This window comes from Schistocerca gregaria, chromosome 1, assembly GCF_023897955.1.
Source record: "Schistocerca gregaria isolate iqSchGreg1 chromosome 1, iqSchGreg1.2, whole genome shotgun sequence".
Taxonomy (NCBI): domain Eukaryota; kingdom Metazoa; phylum Arthropoda; class Insecta; order Orthoptera; family Acrididae; genus Schistocerca; species Schistocerca gregaria.
In genome coordinates, this window is record NC_064920.1 from 456,154,457 (window position 1) to 456,166,876 (window position 12,420).

The 12,420-nt window shown below is 39.2% G+C and overlaps 1 protein-coding gene across 2 annotated transcripts in view; it reads right to left on the bottom strand.

Annotated features, from left to right (window-relative positions):
* The window catches only part of LOC126352307 (ubiquitin carboxyl-terminal hydrolase 34), a 538,206-nt gene that overhangs the window by 412,714 nt on the left and 113,072 nt on the right, over nt 1–12,420 (bottom strand). For both annotated transcript variants that reach the window (XR_007565188.1, XM_050002677.1), the window contains exon 17: nt 4,793–5,047. Coding sequence is in view for 1 of the 2 variants with exons in the window: in XM_050002677.1 (XP_049858634.1) it covers nt 4,793–5,047 (255 nt within the window). In the remaining variant the exon portion in view is untranslated. The remainder of the gene's footprint in view (nt 1–4,792; nt 5,048–12,420) is intronic.

The following is a 12,420-nucleotide window of genomic DNA, read 5'->3' on the forward strand; positions in this document are numbered from 1 at the left end:
TAAAGAGAGGTGTAAATGGCTGGTCTTCTGGACTCATAATTTTTCTAAGTGGCTGATCCTCAGTGTTAGGTTTTGAATGAGAGTTTAATGCTCTGTGATTTAAGAAAATCATGGCACATTCTCACAAGTAACAATTCATCTTGTGTAAAAGGAAATTTACTTTGAATGTAACATTTCTCAAACTACCATTCGCAATGTTTTCCCACGACTTGTTAGAAATATTAAGATTTGTGATGTTACACTCACCAAAATGAGGCCCATGAGGAAGACACAACAAAAGCAGTTTGTTGTTACAAAGTATGGCATAGCCTTTGACACATTTTAGTGTCAGCAGACACTCGTATGTGCGCTGTGTTTTGTTGTTGTAAATGGGTGAATTTTCTTTATAGTTAAAGTTTTATTCTGGTATTATTCTCTTGTTTCTGTTTCATTGCTGCAAAAATATTCTGCAATAGTGTACTAAAGTAAATTTCTTTGTTGGAGTATAAGTTCTTACAAGCCAAAATTACAAAAATTTAACTGAAAACTAAAACAATGAAAAATCCCACAATTCTAAAAAATTACCGGGTTTTCTCCGGATTTCTCCCAAATGAAAAAATTCCAGTATTTTTGCAGATTTCCCTGGGCGTATACACCCTGTTACACAAGGAACAAACATTTCATTGATTAATATGTCACAGAAGAGAGAAAAAAGTGATGGCGAGTCATTAAAGTGCCATGAATGGTCCATTCACTCATTATCAATCACTATGCATAACACTGACATGAATCAGCACTAGATTTACAGTGGCTACTTATTGCTATGGTGCACAATACTATTATTATGTGGGTAAAGTTGGCAATCAGCATAAACCTTCCACAGTGGCACAAAGTCAACTGACTTTCAATGACCAGAGAGGACCAAGTCAAAGTATGCAATCGTACTGCTCCCAGTGTAGATGTGGGTCCTGGGTGCAATAAGCTTTGAGACGAATCCTTCTTCAAAGCTAATAAAATACACACACAAATAACTAATGAGACAGAATTGCTAGATAATACTTACCTAGAGGAGGCAAAATGTATAGTACTGCAAACAGAAACTTATGAAAGTAAAAGGGATTCACTACTTACTTAGCTTTTGAGACTAACCGTTCCCTTTTTTTTTTTTTTTTTGAGAAGAGAGTAATGTTTTGGGGAAGGTTAAAAAAGCCAGGCCACTCAGACACCAGGACGAGACACACCCACTTTTGTCTTCCCTTAGTCTCATTACAAGTGGATTTCTCTCATTTTCAGGGTTGATCGACTTTGCCTTCCTTTTTAACCTTCTACAACATATCCCTCCCTCTGAAGACAGAACTATTAGTTCCAAAGGGACAGCTGGGAGGGAGAGACAGAAAGCAGATGGTGTAGGAATGTGGCACCAATGATCTTGCACTGGTGCTGTTTGTGGGAGCTGTGAGAAGCACACAATGAGAAGGAGAAGTGGACTGGGAGGAGGAGATGGGGCACATGAAGAGGAAGACTGCAGAGAGGAGAGTGTGAGTGCACAATGAGTGTAGTAGGAGGTGAGGGGAAAGAGGTAAATGGTGGCTGTGGAGACCAGGGAATGGGGTGAAGGGGCCTACAGAGATTGGGGATTGGGGCCTCAAACAATGAGGTATTGGGAAGAGTGGGAAGGTATATATGGCAAATGATGATAAGCAGCCACTAAATTCAAACATGTTGTTCCTCCATTGGGTGTCAGTTTTTATCTTTGACAGAGTTTGGCAGTGGGCATTCAGGCTGACAGTGGCTTGGTGGGCATGGCCACATAAAAGGCTGCCCAGAAGTGAGGGCAGATTTAGTATATGACATAACTGCTTTCACAGGTGGCCTTGATTGTGAACAGATTGGACATGCCTGTGATGAGAATTGAATAAAATGTACTTTGTGGGTGCATAGGTCAGGTCTTGCACTTGGGTCTTCCACAATAGTATGCCCCATGCGTAAACACGTTGGATGCAGGGCCAAAACACTCCATATTCATTCTCCCACAGCCTCAACACCTCTCGAAGGTGCTGTGTACATGTTTAGTTTATCCCTGCTTTTACATTCCCAGAATTTACATTTTTCCACCGTTTACGACATTTTTTTATTCGTCCTGTTAAACTTCCTGTGCCCACAATGCTAATCTGTACCTGATTCTGCATCAACATATTTATATTTTTCCCATGATTTATGCATTATGAAAAAATGTTTGCGGAGAAAATATGATGTTGGCCGTCCAGTAGTGTTTACAAATATTAAGTGGATAAGTTTCTTGACACCAGGGCACTCTATGCAGCAGATTTGAACCAGTAAACAAGTACAAGTTGTAACAATTCGTACTGTATCTCCTGCTGTTGCCAAGCTCTACTTGGTGTGGTGGCTGATGGGAGTAACTAGGTTCGTTCGAATGAAAATATCTTGACCAAACACAACCATTTCCAAACTGTCTCTACTGCACAAATGCAGTTTTGCGATTGTTTTGATCATCATGACACCTTTATCAAACCATATTTAGCGTGTTTCACCATATGGCCACGTGGAGCACTAGTTGGCACTGTCATTCACTTTGTGTTGCTCAAATGTTTTTAGTGTAAACACAGTGCCAGTTACATATTGTATTCATGGTGACCAATTTGTTCTCATTGTTAAGTGTAATATTTACATATGTATTTTTTGAGGTGTTACACAAATAAACAATGTGAGTGATTTTGTGTGTGTGTGTGTGTGTGTGTGTGTGTGTGTGTGTGTGTGTGTGTGTGTGTGTGTGGTCTTCTACATAACTGATGAGGCACAGTATCTGATAACCTCCAAAAGACTATTACAGTGCAAGAGATGCAGAATAACACACATGACAGAATAATGAGAGGTCACTATTTATTTTCTGACTAAAAAGATACATGCAACAGTACATTTAACTGAACTATTGTACACTGAGGTGATAAAAGTTATGGGATGCTGACTAATATTGTGTTGAACCGCCTTGTGCCCTGCGTAGTGCAGCAACTCTACGTGGGCATGGACTCAACAAGTTGTTGGAAGTCCAATGCACAAATGTTGAGCCATGCAGTGTGTACCGCCATCCAAAATAGCAAAAATATTGCCAGTGCAGGATTTTGTGCACGAACTGACTTCTTGATTATGACTCATAAATGGTCATTTGAGTTCATGTCTGAGAATCTGAATGGCCAAATCAATCATTCGAGTTGTCCAGTATGTTCTCCAAACCATTCGCAAACAATTGTGGCCCAATCACGTGGTGCATTGCCATCCATAAAATTCCATTGTTCTTTGGGAATGAATGGGTGCAATAGGTCTCCAGGTAGCCAAACATAACCATTTCCAGTCAACGATCAGTTCAGTTGGACCAGAGGACCCAGTCCATTATGTGTAACCACATCCCACACTACTATGGATCCACCACAGCTTGCACAGTGCCTTGTTGATGACCTGGGTCTATGGCTTCATGTGGTCTCTCTCACACTTGAACCCAGCCATCAGCTCTTAACAACTGAAATCGGGGCTAATCTGACAAGGCACGAGCCCAATAGAGAAGCTGCAGGCGATGTTGTGCTTTTAGTAGAGCCACTCATGCCTGCCATCTGCCGTCATAGTCCATTAACGCCAAGTTTTGCTACACTGTCCAAATGGATATGTTCGGCACACTTCCCACATTTGTTTCTGTGACTATTTCATGCAATGTTGCATGGTTGTTGGCACTGACAACCCTACACCAACATTGCTGCTCTTGGTATTTAAGTGAAGTCACCAGCCACTGTGTTGGCAGTGGTGAGAGGTAATGGCTGGAATTTGGTCTTCTCAGTACATTCTGGACACTTTGGATCTAAAAATACTGAATTACGTAACAATTTCCGAAGTGGAAAACCCCATGCTAGCTCCAACTACCATTCTGCATTCAAAGTCTGTTAATCCGGGTCGTGTGGCCATAATCACATTGTAAACCTTTTCACAAAGATCACCACTGCACACCATTCTTATACCTTGTGTACATGATAATACCACCATCTACACGTGTGCATACTCATATTCTCTGGCTTTTGTCCTCACTTCAAAGTACAATCGTATCAATCAAGGGAAAATCTTGGATGGTATAATGGTAATATGAAAAGGATAGATGGTACTCCTCACATAGTGGAGGTATTGAGTGACAGAACACACACACACACACACACACACACACACACACAAAATGACTACCAGATATTATCAGCTATTGGACTAAGTCTTTCATCAAATGTGGACAAAACAACTAGCATCTTTCCCCACTCCTACCCTGCAATCACTCCCACTTCCTGCTCCACACTTGTTCTGTACTCCCACTGCCCACCTCAGCGAAGATCATTGTTCACCTTAGACACAACTATAGTTGGGCCTTAGTTACCTGACACAATATTGGGCATGTGTGTGAGGGTCTTGCAAGTGTTAATGTTTGTATGTTTTGTTTTGTTTATGTCTGATTAAGGACTCAGTTCAACAGCAAAGTAATATCTAGCAGTCCTATTCTATGTGCCTGTGTGTCACTCAGTGCTTCCTCTAAGTGGCAAGTAGCTGCCTCCTCTATGTGGCGAGTAGCATTTATCCTTTTCAGTATAATGAAAAGAATAGTTGCTACTCATCATATAGTGGAGGTGCTGAGTCACAGATGTAGACAATACCTCATTACCTCTGTATTTGGTGAGTAGCATTTCATCCTGGATTTTCCACTGTTTGGTTTACCCTTTCCATGTGGTTATAGAATCATTTCAAATACACATGATTTTGAACTGACCTGAAATTCTCAGGAGAACAAATTGGAGCATAAATTGTGGTCAGAAACTGCAGACGCACTTGGATTTCAGTCTGATGTGAGTAGAGGCTGTTTTTTGGTCCCTCCTTTGTGTACACCTTCAAATTGTTGAAGAAGCATTCCATCATGTTGTGCTCTCTTTCTGCCCAAGTAGTCACCTGGTGAGTGTCCATTCCACGGAACTGTTGGAATGAGCCAAACAGCTTAGGCAAGAGTCGTAACGATACCACTACAGACCTGCAACAAAGGCAGAAAGCAGCATTCAACAAACATCCTCACAGAGCTGTCCGAGAGGCAGTTGCAGCTTACTTTATGTTTCTGTTGACACAGGCCACTGCTCCTGACATTAGGAAATAGACTTTGGCCAAAACAGAAGAAATGCCAATAATTCCTGAGAGGTATTTGCAGCAAAATCTTCTCCCATTCCTTTCTATTAAAAATTGAATACTCATAAACAAATAAACACAAAATGAGCAAATTAATGTAAACACTGAACAAAAAAACAAACATGGAAAATAGCAAGGAAAGAGGACTTACAGTCTATAGAGGACATACAGTCTATAATCATCAATTATAAAAAAACACTGACCGTGCAATTTAAAACATTGATAAACTTACAATGTACCTTCAAACTTCTGAAAAACTACTATTCTCTCTCTCTTTTAAGCAGCAAAAGTAAATCTTACAAGTGACAAGCAACCACAAGTAAACTGCTTTAACCTCTGTCACATACAAGGTACAGCAGTGCATACTTTAAGAAACCACAGAAAGAGAGAGATATAAATGCAAATATACATTAAAGTAACAGGAAAATTAAAGGTCATTTGGGATAAGAACTACATCCACGAGTGACATCAGTTTAAGTCACAGATAGGAGATGGGGGCAAATCAGATGAAAAACCAATAAATATCTGCTACATCCAATGTCCCCGCACAATATACAATGCAAATTTTAGTCTCTATCATTTCCTGCAATGTTTTCATTTCTTCCAAATTCACTAGTGCTGTCTGTAGCACTGCTCCTCCTCCTGGTCTGAATTTTCAATAGATTTCTTTCTCCTTCTTCATCTCTTCTAATATTTATTTATTTTTTACTTTATACACCCATATAATTTTAGACCCTTTGTATAGGACGACATTTTAACATATCTTCACCTTCACATTTTAAGCTTTCCAATAGCCAGTCCCTTCAATGTATTGCCACACTTCAAGCATTCTGTTCCAAACATCTGTTTCTCTATTCTAGGGCAAGATATTTCACATTTATCGACCAACTTGTTTGATTGCACATCCATTCATTTAATCGTTTCTTTCATGTCTTCTGCTATGATGCTGTTGGACAGTGTTTCCATTTTGTAGAAGCATTTGGTGTATTATTTCCATCTACCTGTTCCTTCACCCAAGTTTACGGTGGTAACACGTGTGTTCGTGTTACTGTTAATTTTCTCTCACACCTTTCTGCTAATATCATTTCTCAATTATCTATGAAGCTGACAAATTTTCTCCGGTTGGCTCTGAGCACTATGGGACTTAACATCTGAGGTCATCAGTCCCCTAGAACTTAGAACTACTTAAACCTAACTAACCTAAGGACATCACACACATCCATGCCCGAGGCAGGATTCGAAACTGCGACCGTAGCAGTCGCACAATTCCGGACTGAAGTGCCTAGAACCACTTGGCCACCACAGCCGGCAAAGTTTCTCAGGTCTCAATTATTTCATTATTTAATATTTATCGCTCCTCTAACATGAAACATGTTAGGCATTTCAAAGCAACACAGACTAACACAAAGCATCTTTTACTAGTAATTTCAAAGTGCCCAAGTTTGAGTTAAGTTATAGTAAATATCCTGAAGATATCTCATCCACAATTCACTTAAAACTTCTGGGATAAGGAGTATTTTTCATTCCACATTTGGAAAGATCAGATTTCAAATATGTCTCCAGTTTTCTATTGGTTTCCCTAAATCCCTTCAGGCAAATTCTAAGAAAGCGGAAGAATCAGCAGTGATTTAATGGTACAGCAATGCAGAAGGCAACAGGAATCATTACATTAAAAATACAAATTGGAAACTGGAAATAAAGTACCGTTAAAAATGACAACATGATCACTTCTCATGCAAATAATAATAATAATAAATAATGCATAGATAAACTAATTCCACGATCTGGGTTCTAGATGTATGTGGATCGCAAGGGGAGTGTTATTGGGAACAAAGTGAACAAGTACTTTACAATGAAAGAAGCACATTTATGAAAATAACTGAGAAATGTGAGATAGAAAAATTGATGCTATGAAAAGGTAAAATCTGTAGTACAAGCCCACATCCTGACTATTGGCCAGACCGCAGATACAGTGGAGCATTTCTACTCACCGAGGCACTAGGAGTGGTGGGCCCCTCACATCGGCTGCATTTTGTGTCATCACCCCCCCCCCCCCCCCCCAAAAAAAAAGGTAATCATTTTGAAGTCACACTGAGTGACCCAGCACCACCCCCAAAAAAGGTAATCATTTTGACGGCACACTGAGTGGATCCAGGACCACCAGGAGGGACTGGAATAACGAAAAATACCTGTACCTACCTGGTACTGAACTTGGGACCTTGAGGGTCAGAGTCTGGCACTCCACCCACTAGATCAGCACAGTCTCAAGACTAATATTATTAGTTCAGGAATTTGTTTTTCTCCATCAGTTCTTGTATGATCAGAAAATTATTGTCATTCAAATGAAAATTATGGGAAATGAAAACCTGACTGCACAATTGTTCATTCCCTTATAACAAGCCAGTGAAAATGATGCAATGACAATATATGGGGGAACTTAACAGTCTAGAAAAATTGTGGAAATGCATGAAAAATATGATAGCCACAAGAGAGGGAAATGTAAGTAAAGGAAAAGAAGACAAAATTAGAGAATAAGGTAGATCTGGGAAAAGGAAAATCAGAGGAAAGGTGTTTCAAGTTTTGAGACACATTCAGACTAGTTATTAGTAACATATTCTTCAAAAATCATGAAACAAACAGGTAAACCTCCAACAGTTAAGGATGGACAGGAAGATGTCAGCCATATAGAAAGTAACAGCTTGGCAACATTTAAGCAGAGTCAGTTTCATTGCACACACTATATTTTTGCAAGCACAGTAGAATACCACTACTGTTAATCAGTTGGTGTGGTATCCAATCAACATGATTGGCACTCACACTTGATGAAGACATGAACTGGTGTGCAAGTTGTGACTAAACCTGCAAAGTGTACAGAAGTGTGTTACTATAAAAGAGGAGGAGGACTTTTTCACGAAACAATTTTCTACTGAGAGCTGCTATGCATGTTTCATTAGCTTTGCAATAACAAAATTCGAAATGTATAGATTGTTATTCACCACATGGAAGATGTGTTGAGTGCAGACAGGAACATATCACTTTGGTGAAATGATGTGTTGAATGATCACCAATAACACCACGACAGTTCATTCTCGTAATGAGTTTGGAATGTTATGCTGTACAGGAATTAGTTTTTTTTTTTTTTTTTTTTTTTTTCATTTGATCTAGTGTGGAAAGGAGGCAGCATATCTGCAAGCTAGGATGACAATGGCAGTATTGACAAGCTCTGCAACACATGCTAGTTGGCAGTTTATTCCCTGTCAAGTATCATGTCCTGGAGATGGCATGGCAGAAGGACACTGGTGACAATCGTGATGATGTCACCGATTCCTCGAGAGTTTTAGGGGTCATTTTCTAGGTTTTATTCACTTATTATATACGGCTTCTGTCACACACACTCAATCTTGATGTATTGAGCAGATACAATGTTACAGTTCATGTTTTTTGGCTGTGTAGTAACAGTAGTTCAATTTAATCTGATTGCCGAAGCTGTATTTCTACATAACTTTCTACAAAAGTTGGATTTACAATTTCTAGCACAGAAGAAGGTGCGGAGGAGTAGTAGTCCATATCTATGTTGAGTTACAAGATTACTTTGGCTCTTGACTGGAAGTACAGCAAGTCAGGATTACTAATTTACAGTAAGGACTGAAAAGTTACAAATTAAATAACACAGGAAGCAGGTGCATTTCATCTTCGAGACCATAACAGAAGTCTAGCATTTCTGTGCTGGAAAATTCAACATGAATTTAGTAAGTGGTAGTAAATATCTACAAGCAGTTATTTAATTTGGATTACATCACAGCACTTGGAAGCAATAAGTCATAGTGCATTACAATGACGTTTCATTCTGGCACCCTAATTGATGGACCTACAATGCTGTTGTGTTAGGAAAGTGACAAAATTTGGAGAAGAATAAATTAAAGAGAAGAGAATCATGATTTTGGACAAAGGTTTCATTGGAATACATAGCTGCTGTTCTTAGGAATGGAGATCAACAGTCAAGATTACCCACCAACACAAAAGCAGTTCAACAGCATTACAACTGTCTAGTCAATGAGCAAATATCAATTTTTTCGACTACAATTTCGAAAGAAGAATTTTAGTAGTCTATGAGACAGGAGATCTTCATTCATGACATAGGAGAACTTCAATTATGTCACCAGTGCCACAACAACTTAACAACTTCATAGCAGTAGTCATGGATCACCTCTGTGGCTTGTTAACTGACAGCATCTACTTCCGCTGTGTCCCAGCCTCCAGTCATGCAATACACTGCATAGGTCGTGCTATCTGTCAGCATCACAACCTCGTGAGCACCGCAAGAGATTCAGTGAGCTGTATGCAGTCTACGTTGAGGTATCTTTGTGGCTGATGGTAGTGCTGGTGTTTGCATTGTGCAGTGAAATGCAAGGGGTTTGACAAAAAGACTTTGTGGATGTAGTGGAGCCTAATGGCCGCTAGTGTTACTGTAGCACACTAATTTTAATTATAAATGTATTATTGTAGTCATTTTATGCCCATGCTGACATAAAGCAAGGCGATGGATCTACCGGAGAGGTTTAAGAAATTTATTGAACAATTAAATGCCAATATAAATGATATTGCAGGATCAAATGCAGATCTGAAAAGGGAATTAACTGCTAAAATAAAAGTTAAAGGAGGTGAGTTTGCAGCTACAGCACAGCACTAGTAAAACTTAAGATTAGAGCTGCATAAGGAGAAATAGGAGATTAATAATAAAATAACTCAATTAGAAAAGACACAGACCACCTCAACAGAGAAGATACAAGGGTTGCCCAGAAAGTATTGCATCGCATTTTTTTCTCAGCTGAAAATAATGTTACAAATGTGACACATTATGTATGAAATTATTTGGTGTCTGCTGGGTGAGAGTGCCAAATTTCCATCACTTCAGACAAATGGTGTCTGTAGATTATGTATGTTACAAGCAATGTGCCATCATTGAATTTTTCATTGCAGAGAAAGAAACTGTGGGGAATATTCACAAACACTTGTGCAGAGTCTATGGAGCATAAGCTGTCAACAGAATTACAGTTAGTCACTGGGCACAGAGGGGACGGTCATCAGAAGGCAGTTCGGCGGAGTTCAACAATTCACAGCACTTGGGGAGACTATCAATGGCTGTCACACCTGACCTAGCTGCCTCGCAATTCCACTTGTTCAGGCCATTAAAGGATGCCATTTGTGGAACACATTTTGAGGATGATGAGGTGGTGGTTCACACAGTGAAGCACTGGCTCTGCCAACAGGACAAGGACTGGTACTGACAGGGCACACATGCCCTAGTTTCGTGCTGGAGGAAGGCCATAGAATGGGATGGAGATTATGTGGAAAAATAGGGTGTGTAGACAAAACATCATTCTTTCATGTGTGTAATTCTCATTACATTCAATAAAGAATTGTTGAAGAAAAAAATGTGGTACATTAATTTCTGCGCAACCCTTGTATATTCTGACATAGCTAGACGGTCTGATTGTGGCACACATCCATTAACTACAGAGTTTGCAGAATTAGATACAGAGTGAAAAATAAACACTTGGCACTAGCGTCAGGTTAAATATTTCAAAACGCGTACAGATTTATGCCAGGTAGCATTTGTCTTTCCCAACTTGACATATTTGGAGTGGTGTAATAGGGTTTCCTTTGAACCGAAGGTTTAAACTGGAGTGAAGTTGGTAACTAACAAACCTCTCACCAAAAACAGTGGATAATAAGATTATCTGATTTTGCTACAAAATTGCAACTGAATTGGTAGAACACGTATTTGTCAGTATACTGTGAACAGTGAACTGGGACAGTGTTATGTGTTTTTACCTTTGCACTTTATGTTATACCCAATAGTAATTTCGAGAAGTTTAAAAAGAAACAACTTTATATTTGAAGTTGAATTCAGATGATCTTGTGCACAAATTAAATATACTGAGATAATTTGGGCTGCTAAGAGTATCGAAAATGTTATCCTGGGATGATATTTTCAATGCCAGAAACTCATAGGGATGATTGTTGAGTGTCTTTAGCCTCAGGTAAGCTTACATTCTGCGTGGACCAAATGGATTGACACCCACTAGGCACAGTGTTGTCTGCTACATTGTCTAAGATTTAGATTTGCATACAGCTGTGTCTTACATTTTCACTGTATTCTTGAAAAATATAATTAAACTATCCTATATCTTATAAACATATAATGAACATGGCTACACAGAAAGAGATTACGAGCAATAGCCTGCAGACTTTTGGCAAAAAGAAGGGTAAGAAATGTAGATTACCAAACTTAAAAACCTATGTATATGCGCAGAGCAAAATAAGTACTTTACATACAATGGGTAGGTTATGACATACGGTTACATTTATATCTGGATTTGTTAAGATAAATGTAAAGGAAACACAGTAAGAAATGATATATTAACAATATCAGGATATGAGATGCCTCTTGCAAGAGTATGAAAACACTGTGCATACAAATAGAAGTTTGTTTTGGTTAAAGGTGCGTTATGAAGAAGAATCTCTAGCTGATGGCATATTCTACAGAAAGGGAATTCAACAGGCCTCCCCCTATGAAACAAACCCGACATTCAGTGAACACAGAACTGAAGGTGTACAATTTCCCTTTTTCCCCACCCCCACTCACAGTATAACAGATAAGGAATACCGACTCGTCAGAGTGTAATGTTTTACTGAAAATCCACAACACTGGTCCAATATTCAGCTGTCACTTCCATTATTGATATTAAGTATGTGATCAGCAGACAAGCTACAATACCTAAGTGAATTGTTTACTGGTTGTTAGCACCATCATGTTTGACAGGGGAAATAAGGGAAGTATTCAATTATTTATAAATTATAAGCAATAAATAAGTGTGTACGATTCTCAAAGATACACATTGAACAGCCAAAGAAACTGGTACACCTGCCTAATATTGTGTAGGGCACCTGCGAGCACACAGAAGTGCTGCATCTGAAGTAGTGCTGGAGGGAACTGACACCATGAATCCTGCAGTGCTGTCCATAAATCCATAGCAGTACCAGGGGATGGAGATTTCTTCTAAACAGCACATTGGAAGGCATTCCGGATATGATCAATAATGTTCATATCTGGAGAGTTTGGTGGTCAGTGAAAGTGTTTAAACTCAGAAGTGTGTTCCTGGAGCCACTCAGTAGCAATTATGGATGTGTGGGGTGTCACACTGTTCTGCTAGAATTGAC